Source organism: Cucurbita moschata, unplaced genomic scaffold, assembly GCF_002738365.1.
Source record: "Cucurbita moschata cultivar Rifu unplaced genomic scaffold, Cmos_1.0 Cmo_Scf00002, whole genome shotgun sequence".
Classification (NCBI taxonomy): domain Eukaryota; kingdom Viridiplantae; phylum Streptophyta; class Magnoliopsida; order Cucurbitales; family Cucurbitaceae; genus Cucurbita; species Cucurbita moschata.
The window spans coordinates 5928333-5948392 of record NW_019268518.1 but is presented as its reverse complement, the minus strand read 5'-3'; the positions used below and the strand labels follow the sequence as shown (position 1 = coordinate 5948392).

The 20060-nt window shown below is 37.0% G+C and overlaps 4 protein-coding genes and 1 long non-coding RNA gene across 9 annotated transcripts; 2 read left to right on the top strand and 3 right to left on the bottom strand.

The window, feature by feature from the left end:
• Window positions 1-452: 452 nt before the first annotated feature.
• LOC111430278 (pre-rRNA-processing protein ESF2) lies at window positions 453-4056 on the bottom strand. 2 transcript variants are annotated; one of them, XM_023066471.1, is made up of 8 exons: window positions 3834-4056; window positions 2927-3538; window positions 2698-2761; window positions 2489-2556; window positions 2106-2195; window positions 1902-2032; window positions 1110-1262; window positions 453-706 (listed from the first exon to the last, which is right to left on the bottom strand). In XM_023066471.1, exons 2-8 carry the CDS (start codon window positions 3531-3533, stop codon window positions 689-691), a joined length of 1131 nt encoding a protein of 376 aa, XP_022922239.1. In that variant the 5' UTR covers window positions 3534-3538; window positions 3834-4056; the 3' UTR covers window positions 453-688. The 2 variants fall into 2 exon arrangements, with proteins under 2 accessions (XP_022922239.1, XP_022922247.1); XM_023066479.1 differs by having other exon boundaries at window positions 2927-3534.
• Window positions 4057-4770: 714 nt separating this feature from the next.
• On the bottom strand, window positions 4771-8077 carry LOC111430228 (cytochrome P450 724B1). The gene is made up of 8 exons (XM_023066401.1): window positions 7801-8077; window positions 6719-7043; window positions 6478-6630; window positions 6124-6387; window positions 5457-5543; window positions 5294-5372; window positions 4993-5221; window positions 4771-4908 (listed from the first exon to the last, which is right to left on the bottom strand). Exons 1-8 carry the CDS (start codon window positions 8022-8024, stop codon window positions 4815-4817), a joined length of 1455 nt encoding a protein of 484 aa, XP_022922169.1. The 5' UTR covers window positions 8025-8077; the 3' UTR covers window positions 4771-4814.
• Window positions 8078-10145: 2068 nt separating this feature from the next.
• LOC111430322 lies at window positions 10146-12257 on the top strand. The gene is made up of 2 exons (XR_002708316.1): window positions 10146-10368; window positions 12032-12257. It is a non-coding gene; the product is annotated as an uncharacterized LOC111430322 (long non-coding RNA).
• A 1384-nt stretch (window positions 12258-13641) lies between these two features.
• LOC111430291 (protein ABHD17B-like) lies at window positions 13642-16446 on the top strand. Its single transcript, XM_023066489.1, has 5 exons — window positions 13642-14454; window positions 15015-15051; window positions 15147-15383; window positions 15476-15523; window positions 15780-16446. The coding sequence occupies exons 1-5, from the start codon at window positions 14153-14155 to the stop codon at window positions 16260-16262; spliced, it is 1107 nt and encodes a 368-aa protein (XP_022922257.1). The 5' UTR covers window positions 13642-14152; the 3' UTR covers window positions 16263-16446.
• LOC111430266 (glycerol-3-phosphate dehydrogenase [NAD(+)]-like) lies at window positions 16408-19843 on the bottom strand. Of its 4 annotated transcripts, none has more exons than XR_002708302.1 (12): window positions 19383-19843; window positions 19193-19269; window positions 19031-19103; window positions 18728-18945; window positions 18414-18524; window positions 17904-17967; window positions 17785-17822; window positions 17584-17704; window positions 17448-17502; window positions 17311-17359; window positions 16660-16897; window positions 16408-16538 (listed from the first exon to the last, which is right to left on the bottom strand). XR_002708302.1 is itself a non-coding variant. In XM_023066446.1 (11 exons), the coding sequence occupies exons 1-11, from the start codon at window positions 19726-19728 to the stop codon at window positions 16721-16723; spliced, it is 1329 nt and encodes a 442-aa protein (XP_022922214.1). In that variant the 5' UTR covers window positions 19729-19843; the 3' UTR covers window positions 16551-16720. The 4 variants fall into 4 exon arrangements, 1 of the variants encoding a protein (XP_022922214.1); XR_002708305.1 differs by having other exon boundaries at window positions 16408-16575; window positions 16671-16897; XR_002708303.1 differs by having other exon boundaries at window positions 16536-16593; window positions 16671-16897.
• Window positions 19844-20060: the final 217 nt, after the last annotated feature.

Below are 20060 nucleotides of genomic sequence, written 5' to 3'. Positions count from 1 at the left end.
TGTAAGTTTATATTTCTCATTTATTGTTTTTATTATAAAGTGACTATGGTTACATGAGGAGAGAGAGCATTAAATTATATTTGAACAAACATAAAAATTTCTGGTGGGTGTTTGGACGTAGGACTTTAATTTGGATTGTCCATGACTCAACCATCAAATTAATGCAAATGAGACATCACTATTAAATACAAAGTACCTTGATCCATATATGCCACACTCCCTTTGTTTTTACTTTTCTTGTGAATTAACTTACTTTTAATAATTACATGAAAATATTTTTTTTTTATATTCAAATATTTAATCTTTTCGTTAAAGATATATATTTTAATCAATCAATCAAACTAAGTTTAATCAATCAATCAAACTAAGTTTAGATTTCTAGACGTGAATTTGTGCATTTGTGCGCATAAATCAACGGTCTAGCCAGCCACCTTTGGGCTATGAGACTACCATAAATACTAACATCCACAAATAAATAGATGGGGACCTATATGCTTCACAAATTATGAAATGCAAAAAGAATTGATTCAAATATAGAATGCTACAACAACTCCTCCACATTCTTGCATCCACAAATAAATTGATATGTCAAAGATTTGATTGGCTCTGCCTACCAAAAAGCCGTAGTGTCCCTACGTAGTAAACCCCTCGGCGTACAGCTCTTTACTAGCATTCGGAAATTGGAGGACTAGGAACCTCCAAACACCTGCAGAAGAGGAGAAAATAGCCAAGACCTTGGTGTTATAAAAAGGTATAAATAAATTCTAACAGATTCAATGAAGAGAGATTTCTGGTAGGTTATAAGGTTATCATTTAATGAGAGTTTGACATGCTTTTAAATAACATAGTTTTGAATACAGAACTAATTGACCACTACTACTAATAGGAACATTATTTCATTTTTTTGAACTCAATGGGTGAACCTTTGACCTCTTATATTGAGTTGCCGACAAGTGGGCAATACAAACACAATTTTTAGAATTTGAAAAATCAAGCTTTAACTATACGGAGTTAAAAATACATAAGATAATATCTGATAACTTAACTGACTGTAGGTAAATCATGAGAATGAGACGAAGTTTGGTTGTAAATAATACGTTATTACTTACCCCAGCAAGGAAATTTGTAGATAGTTTTGGTTTGTCTTGTACTGCAGAATCTGCAACTGGTTGTGTTTGTGGGAAGTTGCGGATCAGTTTTGGGAGTTTCTGGCTATCAGCAAGTTCAGAATTCATTTCTGAATCTTCTCGCAACTTCTGCTTCTGTAGACAATCATAAAAAGAGGGTAAATGTTTGTATTTCCCAAGCTCACTATGATGAACAAACTCAAGTGATAGCTAAAAGGCCGGTTTAGCAGGCACTTTGGAGCCTGTTTTATGCCTTCAAATTCAATGTGCTAGGGGAATGGGCATTTGACAAATGTATTTTTCAAATTGTTTTGGGATTATATGATCTAAATAGTGAAATTCTGAAAACAACATTTCTATATTTTCATTGTATAAAGGTTTTGAATTTCAATCATATTTTAAAATATAAATTTTAAATAAGTATAGTAATTCATGTTATAAACTCAATTATTATTGTTAAATTAAAATATGTATATTAATATTATAAATCATATGATATAATAGAAATAATAACTACACCAAATTTATAACAAAAAAGAAAATATGTTAATTAATTTGAGTCATTGTTTAAATTGGAATCCTATTTTTAAATTATTAACAAAACACATCTGAAAAACGCGAAATACAATTCTATTTTTATTGAATCCCTTGTTTTCAAAATTTTGTTCAGATTGCCTACCAAAACAACCCTAAGTCCCCAAAATGTCAAAGATATTAAGAGTGCATGCTGAGATAGTGATGCATGTAATATTTCAGAGAGGCTTTTCAATGTACCTTCTTTAGCCGTTCTTCAATGGATTTCAATGCTCGAGATTTATCAACTTTAGAAAGATAGAAATCCCTCTCCCTCTTAGCGGCAGAAATTTCTAAAGCCATTTTCTGCTCCCGAATGGCATGCTTGTAAGCTGCAAAATATTCAACATCAGTAACAGTGTTGTAAACTAAAATGGGGCAGGATCAAGTCTTTGAGGTGTGTACCAGTTTCTTCAGTAAGATCATCCCACTTGAATTTACTCAAATATTTGATATTCCAGAGATCATAGTAGAAAGATGACCTCTTCCTTCCTCCTGAAAAAATGTAAAACAGGTAGAGAAACGACTAAGAACATAAAGAAACTTCAGAAATCTTTTATTATAAAAATGTTCAAGAGCAGGGCATGGTAATTGGTAAACATAACCCCGATCAAATTGATTATGAAGCACCTAATGCATGCCATAGGAGAATTAATTTTCTTATGCTGAAGAACAGGGCTTTCTAGACCAGCCCAATACGACTTCCATCATCCCCCAAAGAGAAAGCAGAAGTCATGTATGGAGCCAGGATGTCAGATACAAGCATGCATATACGAATAAAAGTTTACCTATTTGTTCGCCATTTAACATATTAGCCACCTTCTTGGCAACTCTTTTATCAGTAAATTCAACCCATCTGCATAGCACGTATAAGGAAAATACAGATCAGTAACTAAAACTAACCCCTTTGACAAGCCAAGCATCTTCAAGGGCATGCACTAACCATTAACTTCATATAAATTTGAAAAAATAAAAGTTGTCAGAAATGTGAGTATACCCTTCTGAAAAAAATTGTCCTCGAAACCCTCCTGCACGCTTTCGTTTTACTTGATTTGCAGCGTCTGAACATGAATGCATGAATTACCTTGAATGAGTAAACTATAATACAATTCCTTCTAAACTAAATGACAGAAATTGAACAAAAGAACAAGCGAATATGCAACCCAAATTTTGAAGCAACAGTAAAACTAAGAGAAAAGGCAAATATATGTATAATTATTCATTACCCTCGGGTGCAAGATAAATTCTTTGTATTTCCCCATACTGTGAGAGGATCTGACGAAGTTTCAAAGGATCCATATGTGGAGGAACACGGCTCAAGTAACAAATTCCACGCATGTCCGCATTTGCAACTTCCTTTAAGAGTCGTTTCTTCCTCTTTATATTCCTTTGATCTGTTTTACCATTGTTAGACTCTAAAATCTTCTCTCCAGATGTTTCTCTAACTATGCTGTCTGCCCTTTCATTCTCATCATTTTCCAATGCAAATTGCCTCTCCTCAAGAATTTCATTTTTCTCACTTCCACCATCAGACAAAGGACTCCCCTCTTTCACAGATCTCTCTGCTTTAATTTCATATTCTCCTGCCTCAGCCTGGATAGAGTTCTCCACTACACATTGTATAGTACTCTTCTTTCTCTTTTTCTTATTTTTCACTTCAGAGTTTATGTTGCTTTCCCACAGCTCAAAAGATCCTTCCACATTCCTTTCCATGACATCTACACCTTCCACCAATAACTGCTTCTTCTTCTTTTTACTTCCTTTTAATTTCTTACTAGATTCCGGGCTACAATCAGTTGTTAAACCAACTTCAAAGCTCTCCTCCTTGGGCATCCTAGCTACAAGACGAGATAAACAACCTCAAGTAACAAATACAATAACTAAAAAAGCATTGCAGCTATAAGAAAAATAAGTATAACATCAGAGCTCTATTGTCGCACACATGAATTACTCACACTACACAAACTATCTTTCATTAATCCACTACTGATTTTTCTAATCCAACAGAACCCTAATTAAGACATTCAGTAAAGAATCCAATTCTGCTACCAAATATGTTCACTGCGCGTAAGCCTAGAGGAACAGGAAGAGATAGTGAGTTCCGAACAACAGAGAAAGATTTATGAGAAGAACCTGTTACGCGTGCGAGGGACAGAAACAATGGTCGACAGTGAGCAGCGCGAATGAAGAGACGAAACAAGCTCTGCAACTGTATCGGATGAACAAACGAACAACGGAGATTGAGTTGATTCCGATGAAACTACTGCAGCAATCGGATTGCAATACGGAGATAAAAGAGGTAGCAGCCGCACGAGATTAAGAATAAGGGCACCGCAATGTGAATGAGCGAAGAAAACCCCGGGAAAATCGGCTTAATTTGAAGCGGTTCGATTCAATATATTTATATAGAACCGAATCTAGCGGTTTTAGTAATCGGGAACAACTGAACGTGAACCGCTTCGGTCGGTTGCCGCGCCCGTCGATTTTTAATTTTTTCTTAATTTTACAATTTTCAAATATTTTATCCCAACATATTTCAAATAATTATTTAAATATTAAATATATTACCAAAAACGAAAGCATAAAATATAATTTTTATTTCACTATATTTATATCTTTTATTAGACAAGATTTAAAAATTCACCATTTAAAACTTTTCTCTAATTAATCATAAACCGAGCCTGCCCAACCCCACTGTCTTATAAATATCAATCAATTTAGTAGAAATCTCTCTCTCCTAGAAGCATTTTAGCTTTTAGTAGGCGTAGATTGTGAGATCTCAGGTCAGTTAGAGAGGAGAAAAAAGCATTTATTACAAGGGTGTATAAACATTTCCCTAGTAAAGACATTTTAAAATCTTGAGGCCGATGACGATACGAAATAGGCTAAAGTCGATAATATCGGCTAACGGTCATGCTATGGACAAATTTTCACATTTTTATACGGGATGTTCCGTTGCTCTCTCCACCCGACGTTGTGTAGAAGTAACAAACAAGTATTAACTAATTTGATATATATATTCGGACACCATTACATTATTACAACAACATATATCATAGCATACAGAAGCTTAGAACAATAGAATTCCCTTAATTAATCAGCCTTTGTTTGATTTCAGCAACTACAGGGCTGAATCTCAAGCAATAAGTCTCTTTTAAATTCAACATATGGGTAAGCCAGTGGACATTCATCTGCGCTAGTCTTCCACCTAAGAACTCACCAAAAAAATAACCATATTTTATATGAATTTTTGTAATTGTTTTGAATGGAACTTTATAAATTAAAAACTGACCTATAATTCAGGACAAGATGATGGAGGAAGAAAGCTATCTCTAGCTTGGCAAGCTCAATCCCAGGACAGAGCCTTGGGCCTCCACCAAAGGGCGTCACCTTCTTGCTCATTTCTTTATCATCCCTCCATCTCCATGGATTGAACTGTTGAGGATATGGGTGAAGGGTTGGATCCAGATGAATGGCTGAGAAGACTGGATGAACTTTCCATCCCGAAGGAATGAAAATGTCTGTCCCATAAATCAAATTCAATAGCTGCTGCTGCAAGTAATTATATTAAAAATTAGGATTATGAATTTTACCTTTGAATTTGACATCTTTAATGGCTTCTCTATGTAAGAATTTGACCACATTTCCACATCTCATGGCTTCATATATCACCTGTTTAAGAGTTATGAATGTAATTTTGGTTTAGAAGAAGAATGAAAAAGCACTTTAAAAAGCTCCCATAAGTTGTGTTTTTACATTGCATGTGAACTCCATTTGCTTGTAATCTTCTAAATTCAGATACTCTCCCTTCCCTTTACCATTTCTTATTCCTTCGTGTTCTTCCTGCATCATCATCATCATCATATTATCATCGTTTTAACGACTTCGTTAGATGCATGAGAATTTAGAATATATGTGTGAGATCCCACATCCATTGGAGAGGAGAACGAATCATTTTTTATAAGGGTGTGGAAATCACTCCCTAACATATGCGTTTTAAAAACTTTGAGTAGAAGCTCAAAAAGGAAAGCCCAAGAAGGACAATATGTGCGAGTAGTGAGTTTTGACTATTACAAATAGTATCAGAGCCAGACACCACCAGGCGCGATTTGTTAGTGAGGAGACTGAGACTTGAAAGGAGATGAACATGAGGCAGTGTGCCAACAAGGATGCTGGGCTCTCGAAGGGAGGTAGATTGGAGGGTCCCACATCGATTGAAGAAGGGAACAAGTGTCGACACTGAGCCTCGAAAAGAGGTGGATTGTGAGATCCTATATCGTTAAGGTTGTGGAAACCTCTCTCTAATATACGCGTTTTAAACGTCTTAAGAGGTATTATGGGAATATCTACTAACGGTGAGCTTAAACTGTTACAATATGTCACAACATTAGAATTGAACGATCGTATTCATGATTTTAGATACCTTTAACTTTGCAAGAACATGGGGAGGTGAATGTGCAAGAAAGTAGACAATCAATCCCATAAGAGTAGCTGTTGTCTCATATCCTCCAAGCAATATGTCCAACACAACGCTCACAGTCTCTTCCTCATCAAGCTTCCAATTTGACATTATCACGTCTAGAAAGTTCTCATGATCATCCCCTTCCTTTTCCACCCCTACCACTAATCCCTTCTTTTTCCTCTCTCTCATCATCTCTTTCACGATGCCCGAAAGCTTCGCTCGGGCCTGAATCATGTAGCAATTTTATACGGTTAGATGTAGGAATCAAAATTTAAAGAAGTATATTGGATGTAGAATAAAGAGATCGAGAACGACCTTAACAGCCTTATAGTATGGAGTTCCGAGGAGATTCAGAGGTAAAGAAACAAAGCCTTTCATATAAGTTTCGAACTCGTCCAATATTCTCGACCCAATCGACTCGTTCGCTTCAATGCCCAACAATTCTTTCACCATAACACTCAAAGCAAACTGTAATAAAAAGAATAATAATTCAAAATTTTGTAGAAAGATTCAATTTTTATGTCATAATTCATTTGAACTTTTTATTTATTTTTACCATTTTCACTTCTTTGCAGAAAAGCACACGAGTTTGGGATCTCCACGAGTCCATTAAGGAGACAGAGAGCTTGTCCACACAGTGAAGGAAAGTGGGGTTGGACTTGCACCAGCTGACAAAGCTAACGACGACGTTTCTGAGCTTCCGGTGGGTGTCTCCGGCGGCGATGATCAAAGAATTGCTGCCGAGAATGCCATGCATGGCCTTGGGATAACTCACTTTGAAAAGTTTGTCGTCGTTTTGAAGAATGAACATGTTAAGCTCTCGATCACATGACACTATCGCCCACGAACCAAATAGATGAGACTTGAAAACCTTCCCAAACCTATAAACCATGCCAATTAAGTAACTGCTCAAGCCAGCCAGTCGATATTGTCTTCTTTTTTGTTTTTTTATAATGTTTTAAAACTTGTTAGGGAGAGGTTTTCACGCGCTTATAAATAATGTTTCGTTCTCCTCCTCAATCGATCTTAGACGTCACAATTCACCCCAACTCTTTGGGGAAGGTTTCCACACTCTTATAAAGAATGTTTCGTTCTCCTCCCCAACCGACGTGGGATCTCACAATCCACCCCGACTCTTTGGACTTTCCCACAAGGTTTTAAAACGCAGGTTTCCACACCCTTATAAAGAATGCTTCGTTCTCCTCCTCAACCGTTATGGGATCTCACAATCTACCCCCTTTCGAGGCTAAGCCTCTTTGCTAGCACATCGTCTAGTATCTGGTTCTGATATCATTTGTAACAGCTCAAGCTCATCGCTAACATATATTTTCCTCCTTTAAAACGCATTTGCTAGAGAGGTTTCCACATTTTTATAAAGAATGTTTTGTTCTCCTCCTCAACCGGTATGGGATCTCACAATCCACTGCCTTTCTGGGCTCAGCCTCGTTGCTAGCACATCGTCCAGTGTCTGATTTTGATACCATTTGTAACAGCTCAACCTCACCGCTAACAAGTATTTTCCTCCTTAGACTTTCCCTTAAAGTTTTTAAAACGCATTTGTTAGAAAGGTTTCCACACGCTTATAAAGAATACTTCGTTCTCTTCCTAACCAACGTGGGATCTCGCACTGGAATTTACCTGGAACAGTGACGCTGGAGGAAGGTCCCAATGGAGTTAGAATGATGGGGCTTGAGAAAGCTGAGAGTCTCTCCAACGAAGGGGAAGCCCATGCAGCCAGGAGGCAAGCTAGGGCTTGGCGTTGCAGCTGCAAAGAGTTTCAGCAGCAACTGACAGAGGATGACTGCTGCCATGGCTAAGCTCAAAGCAATAGTAAGAGGGCTGAAACTTGCAGGAGCTTCCATGGCATATATGAACTGAGCTTAAGCCAATGGTTGGTCCCATTTCCCCCTCTCTTCTTTGCCTTCTTTATATAGAAAGCGAATCCCATTGTTTGAGTTTGTTTTTTACAACTTTATGTGCATGGCATTATTACTTATTCCACTAATAATATACATTTATTAAACATAAAATTTAACTACAAACATACTTTACCCCCTTCGAGGCCAACGTTCTCGCTGACACTCTTTCCTTTCTCCGATTGATGTGGGACCGCCCCCAAATCCACCCCCTTTAGGGCCAGCGTCCTTACTGGCACACCACCTCGTGTCTACCTCCCTTCGGGAAACAACGAGAAGGCTAGCACATCGTACGGTGTTTGGCTCTGATACCATTTGTAACGACTTAGATCCCACTGCTAGCCGGTATTGTCCTCTTTGGACTTCCCCTCAAGGCTTTAAAACGTGTCTGGTAGGGAAAGATTTTCACACTCTTATAAAGGGTGGTTTGTTCTCCTCCCCAACCAATGTGGGATATCACATGTTACGTAAATTGGTTCTAGCTAAGACTACTAGTAGTTTAGATAAGGCGCAACGCATGACTCCTAATTAAAATAAGCTATGACTCTCCAATAAGGACAACCTATACGGGCAACACAACAATCCAACTCTCAAGACAAAATCTATGGTCAGAACTCAGAAAGTGGCAGAAGATCGTCCAAAAACGAGTAGCTAAGACCCCAATCTAGAAAAAACGTCCAAAGAACAGGATAGAAAGAAAGATAAAGATAGTCAAAACATTCATATTTAAATTTTTTTTTTTTTGCGTCTAATAATCAATCACTTAATTTTTAAGTTTAAATATATATTTTTTAAATTCAAGAGAAGACATAAAATTAGAATTTAAGAAATAAATTTATAATTTAATCATTAATTAAAAAAGAAAAAAGAAAAAAAAAAGAATGAGTTGGATTTGCTTTTGGGGTGTGCGGTAGCTGACGTGGATGTTTCCATTTGGCAATCCGACACATGTGCATAATTAAAATCCTTCTTTTTAAGACAGCAAAGAAAGAGTCCTTTGGGCAACAAAAGAGGCTGAGTGGACAAAATACATGATGCACACGTGCCATGCTTATGGGACCCTCTCATATGTGTTCGGCCCGAGGTATGGGCTAGCTACATGGATCACGTACTCCTACTTTAGCTAAGTGATTAGGACTAACATATTCTTCCAACTTGAACCACAATAGCAAATGGCTCGATCCTTCCATCAAGCTAGAGACCTCACCATAACTAAGTGCATTGACTTATCATTTTAATGTCTTCACTGGTCCAAGTGATAGCTGGATATCCGTCTTTATTGCAATCATGGCTGATGTTTATATAGTGCATGTTACCAACAAATTTGTAGCCCTAATTAGGCTTAGGTTTAACATTCCCGACTCCAAAATTAATCATATGAGCCTAACCCTATGAATCTAATACCATGATTGTAGCCTTAACTAGAGTTAGACATATTGTCCCTTTGGTAGGGTAGTCCCATTATTATGGAAGAGAAACTCTTTTTAAAAATTTAAAATGTGTGACAGTATTTCTTGATGTTTTTGTTAATCATGATCGTATTGCACGTATGGAAGAAGAAACATGATTGCTCTTGTCTCTTCTTTTAGAATATAATCATATCATGCCGAAACTTTATTATTATTATTTTTCACTTTACGAATTTGGCTATTAATAATTGTTTTGTCCTCGTTTGGTTTAGGGCCTACACATTTATGATCACTAATTGTTTTCTTTTTTTAAATAGGAATGCGAATTTGAAGACAGCTAAAAATTAAAAACTCTTTTATCTTCGTCGTGGATAAGAATTATTTTGTTCCCTTTCGATTATAATGATGAACCATTATTTTTTATTTTTATTTATCATATTTTTATAATTTTATAATAAGATGATTAAATTTTGATCTTATGAAAAAAAGTATAAATGTCTTAAGTACTTAATATAATTAATTATATTGGCTGTCTTAATTTATTTAAAAAGATTTTGGGCCAGATTTTCCAACTTCGGAGTGTATGAAACTAGATCAGATGGGCATGAACACAAAAGGAGATTTTGGGCCAGATTTTTGGCCCATTTCCAATTCTCTCATATTTACCCAGAAATTCCATTTGGGTATTTTCCAAACACAATTTTACAAATTGGGTCGCCGGCATCTGAGGCGGATGAAGTGGGTCGGATAATTCTGGGTTGATTTGGTCTGACACTTTGATGAACAAGAAGAACAAGAGGAAGAACAAGAGGAAGAACACGTTGAACAAGCACAAGAAACTGAGGAAGCAGCTTTGACGACAGATTTGGATGCTTTACTCGGTGAGATTTTAAAGTTTTTGAGGGATTATGCTATTGAATTGATCTTTATGGTTTGCCTTATGTTATCATTGGAACTAAGAATGATCATTCTCCTCTTTCATGGGAACTATGGTGGAAACATTGTTCGTTCTGAGTAGTAATGGCACTGCACTGAGTTTTGCAGTTTATTCATTTCCAGACTAGTTTTCTTGGGTGATATCGATATCTTTTATTACATATGGATACAATCAGTTTATGCATTTCACCCTTTGTTCTTAAGAAGGATAATAAGGTTTAAATAAGGTTTCCTCACCCAACAAATTCATTCTCAAAGGCATAGTCCTACTTGTGCCATCTCCACTCCTGAATCTGTCTATAACCCCTTTGTAATTGATTACCCTTCTGAAGATTCTTGGATATTTCTCCATTAATCAAGCCAAAATTTGATTCTTGTTCTAGTTCATAGTTCGAAGTTTCTATAGTACTTGGTAATAAAGGAACGAAGGGGTTTAACTATCTTGTTGTGTTGTCAACTTAAACACAGATCAACTGATCAAGATGTATATTCTCGATCAAGGGGTCAAAATTTTCAATCCTTCACTTTCCATGTTCTTGAACTCAAAAAATTTCATGTTTGAAGAATTTTTGCCGGAGTTTTTTTATAGCCTGGTTTTGTCCACTTTCTCTTAATTCAACGGTTTCCTATAAAATAGAAAAACCTGTTATGAAGTTCATTTCATGTTTGAAGAACTTAGATTGAGAGTTATGTCCTCAAGTTAATGTCCAGAATGTTTCACCTTCTAAATTAGAGGACAATCAGTGGCTTTGGATGAATAAAATGTGTTTAGTTCTTATGAAGCTGTCGATGTATACATAGTTATTGATCCAGTGGTTCCTCTAGTTTAGGGTTCGAGAAATGGTACAGTTTTCAAGACTTCCAGATTTTGTACCTTTAACCGCCCAAGTCCACTCTAGCAGATATTGTCTTCCTTGGGCATTTCCTTCTAGGCTTCTCCTCAATGTTTTAAAATGAATCTACTAAGGAGAGGTTTCCACACTCTTATAAAGAATGCTTCCCCTCTCCAATCGATAGATTTTCTCATAATCCACCTCCCTTGGGGTCAGCATTCTTGCTGGCACACCGCCTGATGATTGGCTTTGATACCATTTGTAATCGCTTAAGTTCCTTGGTCTTTCCCTTCAAGGTTTTAAAATGCGTCTATTTGGGAAAGGTTTCCACACCTTTATAATGAATGCTTCCTCTCTCAGACCGACGTGGGATCACATAGACTAAGTTTCTGATTTTTGGAGTGAGAGTACATTTGCGTGGAATTTCACTTGCACTTAATCCCCTTACGACAGAGATTGAGGAGCTGATCAATTTCCTTATTTTGAAAAATCAAAACTCAGAAATCCAGTGATCATTAGCTCATTTTATTGTTCTTAACTTTGATAATGGGGACCAACCTGTGTTTCTAGAATTTCATATTGGCAGTATATCTGGCGTTACTGAAATGACATCATCTTTGACCAAGCATGTCTTTTATCTAGCCCTTTACCCCTTGTATTCCATGAGGATATCTTCATGGACAGAACAAGCCCTATCTTTCAATGTACAAATAAAAGGTTCTCAGCTCTCCATTTCCGATTTTTTCTTAACGATTCGGCCTCAATGTGTTCTAAGGAGGTGCGAGCAGTAAGCCGAGGAATAAGAAAGCTTTTCAAGACCACAAAAACAACAAGATCTACCACAATAAAAAAAAATTAAAATAACAGAACTTTTGTTGAACTGAAGGCCTTTATCCACTTTCCATTCTACATTCTTATTACACTGCAAGCAGGAAATATCTTATTAGATTATTTATCAGTAAATGGTTCGGTTTAAATGGATGCTTCATTATTTTCTTGCTTCTAATTCTTGTCCTTCTATTTGGTCTCTTATGGCTTGGCTGATATAATTATATGTTGAACTTTTGATGTGGGGTCCTGGCTGCCTGGCATATCACATCTATCATTGGGAGATCCATGTGATTAGCTTGACTAAAGAAATTGATGGCCAATGAAATCTGCTATTAAATCTTTTGTTGGCCTTTTCTCGTTGGCTACTTTTTTTTTCTTTTTATGATTGTGAATTGTGATTAACATGGTTCAAAGTATCGCGATATTGATGATGAACACGGTTATTTGATCATAGTTAGTGATAATCATAGTCGTGTGTCTTACACGAGAGTAATGATAAAAGAGGGCTGAATGCACCTTATGTATTCCATCTAGTAATGATAAGAGGCCAGAATGTTGTTTCTTTAGGAAAGAACAGAGAACTCCTTCATTTTCCTCCTTCCTAATTGAGAATAGGAATTCAAAACTCATTGGAAAGAGTGACTCAATCCAAAAGAACAAGCTAGCTTAGAAGGAACCAATTGAAATCCGGGTTGGTTCAAAATTGTTAACTTGAGCATAGGTCAACTCGTCAAGATCATATATATCGACCAAGAGCTGACTACACATGCTTATGAACTCAAAATATATAGCTAAGAAATCCAGGCTTTTATTAACGGAAATCCCATGGAAAGAACCTAGGAAAGTGACCAAAAAAGGGTCTCTATTGGTTAGGATAAGAAAGGAGGATAATTACAAAACCTTTTATGATGAAAATATGGGTTGAACCATTATTGGATATAAGTCTTCTTAATCTCTTGCTTTTGGATTTAAGTGTTTGTGTCTTATACCTCCTATAATGGATTTACATCAAGGATCAACATTCACCGCCATTTCAATGTAGGAAATAAGATACCTATGAGATCTGTAAGTTGGGTTGAAAACAGTTTAATGTATGTTTGTGGCTCCTTTTTCTACTTTTTTGCTAAATTTTCTATTCACATGTTCGATGTCGATGTCGATGTCGATGTTGATACTAAAAATACAGAAAAATGTAGATCTTATGACACTATTATTGTAATGATTCATATCCACGGCTAGTAGATATTGTCTTCTTTAGGCATCCCCTTCCCCTCAAGGCTTTAAAACGCGTCTGCTAGAGAAAGGTTTTCATGCCGGTCTTTTGTTCTCCTTCCCAACCAATATGGGACATCAATTATTTTGCCATCGAGATGGGTAAAGTAGCATAATTATTTGTTTAATGTTTTAATTAATGGGTGTGACAAAATTAAAAATTTTAAAAATAAAAGTAATGATAAGAGACCTCCAAAAGGAATAATAATGATAATAATAAAAGGATTAGATAGGAAAATTGATAGATAAATATAGGGTTCTAAGCTGAAGCATACAACGATCTCTTACAACCTAACAATGGCCACTTTCAGGTTCAGCTCTCTCTCTCTCTAAGAATGCCATGATTGACACACTATATAATTTCAGTGAAGATGAGGAAGAAGTAAACCATTTTCTTCTTTTGTATTGTCCACGCCAGGCCTCTCAGGTCCACTGGTCACGCTCTCTTCTCTGACCCACCATCATCACAGACGCCATTAAACCTCTCTCTCTCTCTCTCTCTCTCTCTCTCTCTCTCTCTCTCTCTCTCTTCCATTTATGTGCCTGTTACCCACCGCTACAATCTCTCTGTTCTTCTCTTTTTTCCTCACCGAATGTTTGTAAACCAATCCCAACTCTCGAATTTTCTGGAATGTCGATCTCTTACTGTTAATTTTGCGCCGTTAGACCAAAGGGTTTTGTTGAATTTCTTGCTCGTTCTTCTTTTGGGTTTTTAATTTGGGGTTTCTTCAAATGATGGGTTGTTGGTTCGCTTAATCGGGGTTAGATTCGTTCACAGTGGCGGACCGAGAAGATGGGTGGTGTTACTTCGTCCATGGCGGCGAAACTCGCTTTTTTCCCACCGAATCCGCCTTCGTACAAACTTGTTACCGATGAATATACCGGTCTTTTGCTTCTAAGCCCTTTTCCTCATCGTGAAAATGTTGAGATTCTTAAGCTGCCCACTCGTCGTGGTACTGAGATTGTTGCTGTCTTCATTCGCTACCCTATGGCCACCTCGACGTTGCTTTACTCTCATGGAAACGCCGCTGATCTGGGCCAGATGTACGAGCTTTTCATTGAATTGAGCATTCACCTTCGTGTTAACATCATGGGGTATTGCTCTGTTCTCTTCTGATTTTCGGTGCTTTCCTTTGTTTTTGCGGTCAACTTCTGCATATGGATCGTCTGAATTTACCAGATTTCATGAGGAATTCGGGACTTAACTGTGATTGTGTCTGATAGCAGGTTCATGAATGCCAATTATAGTCAGTCTAGGTTTAGTTCAGTTCTTACATCATCATCCAAACTATTAGTGGTAAAATTTAACTCTTGAATGAATTTGGCGCTGGAAATCTTATCTGATCCATAGACTGATGATTCTTCGATTGAATAAGGACTGTGCTAGCTAGAGAATTTGAGCTGATATTATCATCAGAACTCATAGAATATTGAGAGTTAATGAATCCTTATTAGCATCAAGCTTTCTATATTGCTCGATAATAAATCTCATTTCATCAATGATTCTCCTTCTTCCCCTGAATTGATTTGCAAGGTCTGTGATCGTTCCCCTGTCAAAATCGAGACTTACGCTGCACTTTAATTGCTCGTCCATGAAATGGTTTATTACTTATAAAAAAAAGTTGTAGCATTCTAATAAGGAAATGGTTGTGCAGGTATGACTATTCAGGGTATGGCCAATCAACTGGAAAGGTGTGTTTGTCATAAGCGATTTAGATTGAATTGAAATTGCTTGTGATGTTCGTATCGATCCTAATCCAAGATTCAACGTCTGTTCTACATTGCAGCCAAGTGAGCAGAATACATATGCAGATATTGAAGCTGTATACAAGTGTCTTGAAGAAAGTTATGGTACTAAGCAGGAAGATATCATCCTGTATGGCCAATCAGTTGGAAGTGGCCCCACTTTGGATCTTGCAGCTCGGCTGCCTCTTTTAAGAGCTGTAATTCTTCATAGTCCTATACTCTCTGGTTTAAGAGTCATGTATCCAGTGAAGCGTTCATACTGGTTCGACATTTATAAGGTAAAATAACCCTTTTTGTTTCTACTGTGATAGATTTATTTTCTTTATATGCATCATTCACATGCTGTATTTGTTGTTTTCTTTCTGTGCAGAATATTGACAAAATTCCTTTGGTTGATTGTCCTGTTCTTATCATCCACGTAAGAATTCCCTGTTGCATATTTTTCGATTGTCGTCTTACCATGATAAACTAATGTGCATGTACCGATTGAAATTGCTGTCCATAAATCCATGACTTTTAAAGAAACCGAACCTTTCTATGCCCCTTTATACAAGGGAAATCAGAGGAAGGAAGTTTTGAAAAAATAGAATTGTCCAATCATGTGGTTGATTGCTTGAATGGTTGCTCACTTGAGAACTATAGTCTTAATTGGTCATATGGGTCTCTTTTACCAGGGAACTTCAGATGATGTGGTTGATTGCTCACATGGTAAGCAACTCTGGGAATTATGCAAAGAAAAGTATGAACCACTGTGGATTAAAGGAGGAAACCACTGTGATCTGGAGCTCTATCCCGAGTATATTAAGCACCTGAAAAAGTTCATATCAACGGTGGAGAAATCCCCATCCCAGAGATACAGTTCCAGGAAGAGCACAGACCAGTTAGAGAAACCTCGAAGGAGTGTTGACTTTTTCGAAGTTTCGAGGAAGAGCACAGATAGGCGAGAGAAACCAAGGCAAAGCACTGATAGGCATGAAAAAAAGAAGAGCCAGTATGGTAATACAGATAAATTAGAAAAAACGAGAATGTCAGTTGACCATAAAGAAAGGTCACGCAAGAGCGTCGATTGTCACGAGAAGTCTAGAAAAAGTGTTGATCATCAGTTTGAACGAGCAAGAAAGAGTGTTGAACGACTTGACAGAATACACACAGGATAATTGTTGGGTATAGCAAAATTGTTTCTAAGGAACGGGAGTGGGATTGTAAGAATTTCACAGATCTTTTTTATGTTCTATGTATTAACTTATGGTCCTTTTGATGTGTAGTTTACCTTCTGAAATGTTTGAATTAACTATCATGAAATGAGAAAAGGACATGGTGTCCTGTTTGTTCTTGTTTCCATTACCAATCTCCATACCTTCTCAGTGTCAATGCAATATTGAATGGAAACTAATCAATATTATCAGGAAACACATTTCAATCTCTCAAATGCTCTGTTTTCAATCTCTCAAATGCTCTGTTCTAACCAACCTGCCATTCGTTTTACTTCTAAAGATCAAGCAAAGTTCAGTCAGATATTGACCCAATACTCAAATTTCTTCAATGTACAAAAACGATGCAACTACCTTCATGAACACACTACATCTGAAATAGGCGAGAGCCAGTCTTGTTAAAACTACTGAGCTTGGCCATTAATAACAGAGAAGTTGGGTCTGCGCTCGCTGTATTCGACGATGGCTGATGGTGAAAGATGACCGATACAGATCTCGTGGACTGATGCAAACAATGGAAACAGCTCGAGCCACCCACGGTGACTTAAAACCTCGTACATCTCCTTTGCTGTGGAGACACCCTTCAAAATGTAAAATGAGCTGTTAGGAGAAACTACAACAACTTTACTTGATAAGTAACTAGAATGTTTATACATGCCTGCATCACTGGTTTTTAGGATGAACACAATCTAATATTTGTTTATCAGGGAATTGGTGAATATTTAAGCAAGAAACAAGCATCTTGCTTCCCCCATATCTAAATGAAAATCATTAAGAACGAAGCTCAACTAGTTCAACTCTATATCCTTGACTAAGATGTCAGATATTCAAATTCTCTCTCACCCCACAAACAAAGACATTAACTATTCAACCTCATCCAACCCGAGGTTCAAATCCCCTCCACCACGTATTGAATTCAAAACTAAAAGGAAAAAAAGGGTAACGATTCATTTACGAAAACTACGAGTTAATCATGTCATTGGGAAATAGAAACCTGCAATTTTTGGCCCTGCAGCATCTCTGCTTCAAGTTCATCAAAAGACCTACATGGGAGAAGGTAAAATCATATACAGCAACAATGTTACGTAGCATCCATATAAAAAATCCATGTTTCAGGGTAGCAATATTAACCTCTTCCCTCCATGCTTTGCAAAAGCGGCTGCTACCTTCCTGTTTCTTCCTCCCACTGCCAAATACAAATTGGTTCTACTCAGACAGTGAAAGAAAGTAAAGAAGAAGCACAAAAGAATGAAGAATTTATCCTTACAGCACGTTGTAATCAGATCAGCAACTCCACAACTCTCAAAGAAAGTACTGTCCCTAACAGATGAAAACAGAAGCTTGGAGATCATCCTCATCTCTCTCAGACCGATTCTCATTATCGCAGCCTACCGAATCAAATCAAAATAGTCTGAGATAAAGAAGACATGTAATCTACCTTTTGAATGTTTAGAACTAAGTTTTGTACCTTTGTGTTATTTCCCATCTCCAAACCATCAACAAAACCTGTGATGTCAAATTGTTTAAAGACTGTTCTTCATTGAAAGCAGAAGAAAAGAAGCGAATTGATAAAGATTTATGAGTAACCTGCTGCTAATGCCACAACGTTTTTAAGGGTTCCACACATTTCAACTCCTTCAACGTCTTGGACCTTTCAATATTTCACAATTAGAAAGGTAATAAGAAACCCTTTCACCAGTCAATTTGAAATAGCTATGATTAATGCAAAAAATCAATCACAACGACTAAAACAGTGTAACAACCCAAGCCCACCGCTAGAAGATATTGTCCTTTTTAAACTTTTCCTTTCGGAGTTTCCCTTAAGGTTTTTAAAACGTGTCTACTAGGGAAAGATTTTCACATCCTTATAAGGAATGCTCCGTTCCCCTCTCCAACCGATGTGGGATCTCACAAATAGTTTAAATGCAAAATTTAGAGACGAAAAATACAAAATTCAAAGACTTGAGTAGGAGTTAAACCAAGTTTTACACATAATTTGTGAGTGATATATCAGTATTGAACAGAATCAAACTCTTCATAATTGGGATTGACAGAGATTGCTTAAATAATATACATGAGATCATGAACTGTACTCACAGGTGAAACAACAAAATAGGGAGTACTGAAAAGTTGAACCCATTTTTCAGCAATCTCTCTCATGTTCTCCCTGTATCCCACCGTTGCTTCACTAAACTTCTCTACAGCAATCTACATGAACAGTTCAACAATCTTGAAACAAAACGAAATAAAACATAACTGAACTTTAAAATCAAGCAAAATTAGGACAAAAGCTTCTAAAGATTACTTGTTTATCAACCTGAAAACAGAGTCATGAACAGTTTGCATAATCTTAATACATATGAACATACATAACAAATTGTCATACAAGGGTTTAAATCTGTAAATGTAACCTCGTTTGCTATGTTAGCGCCCATTAGAACGCAACAATTGATACCCAATTCCTGGGAGATGAGGGAAGAAATCATGCATGGACCTTCCTTCTTCATCTCCATCCCCTTAATGAGGGAAATAGCTTCCACTTCTTTCCTTATCTTTCCCACAAGTCTCTTGCATATCCCCTCCACAAATTGGTGGGGTGTCACAAACACCAACATATTAGCATCCTTCACTGATAATTCAACCCATTAGACTATGCTAAGTGAGAAAGATTTGAATGAGATCAACAAAAAAATCAGAAGAACTTCAATGGATACCTGCATTTTCAAGGTCTGGATCTGCAATAACATTCTTGCCAAGCTTTATACCAGGGAGATACTTAACATTCTCCTGTTAATTAAGATTCAAGAATCACTAATATATAACGCTCTAAATTTCCTAACACGGAAATGGGTCGTAATTAATCAATAGAACATTACATTGTTGAGATTGATAACATCAGTTAACTTCTCACCAGTAGGCAAAGTTTCCTCAAACACCCACATTCGAACCTCATCTGAAATCCAATAAACTCAAGAAAACGGATATCAAAATGCAACGAAAATGGCGCAAATCGAAATCCAGTAGCATAACAAACAAATCCCATGTTTCAGAATTTGAAGAACATACCATGGAAGGAACTCAGCCTAGCCGCATTAGAGGCGATGAGTTTAGCCGCAACACTGCCCCAATTTCCACTTCCAACGATGGTAACTTTGGATTTTCGAGAAACCCCATCATCGGAGAAATGGGAATCGGGACGAACAGAGCCCCCATTGCTAGAACGCGGTGGAGCTTCGATCCCGGGAGCCATGGAAGAAATGGGAGGGAGAGAATGGAGAAAAGAGGAAAGAAAATGGGAAGGAGCAGTGGAGAGAAGTAGAAGGGAAGAGGAAGAAGAAATAGAATATAAAGAGAAATTGAGAGAGCGGAGAAGCCATACACGTTTCGTGAGAAACAAAGCGCATCCGTGCATTTTGTTAAATCTGGCGATCCAAACTAAGGTCTGCTATATTTCATGGAGTTCATTTATTCATTGTTTTTTACATATTGTTCTCGAATTTTCAGAAACGAAACGCATAATCATTGTATTAAGCTCCAATGTCAGATAATTGCAACATTTTTTGGGTCTGAAAGTGAGGAAGATATGATATCATTTTGATTCAAAATCTAAAAATGGAAAGCTTCATGGAGATGGGTATTATCTGGATTCCCGGAGATACCCATAACCAAAATTAAATCTTTGGGCTCTTCCAAAAATGGCGTGATTACAAAATAATGATGGGTATTAGAAATGGGTTCAGAATA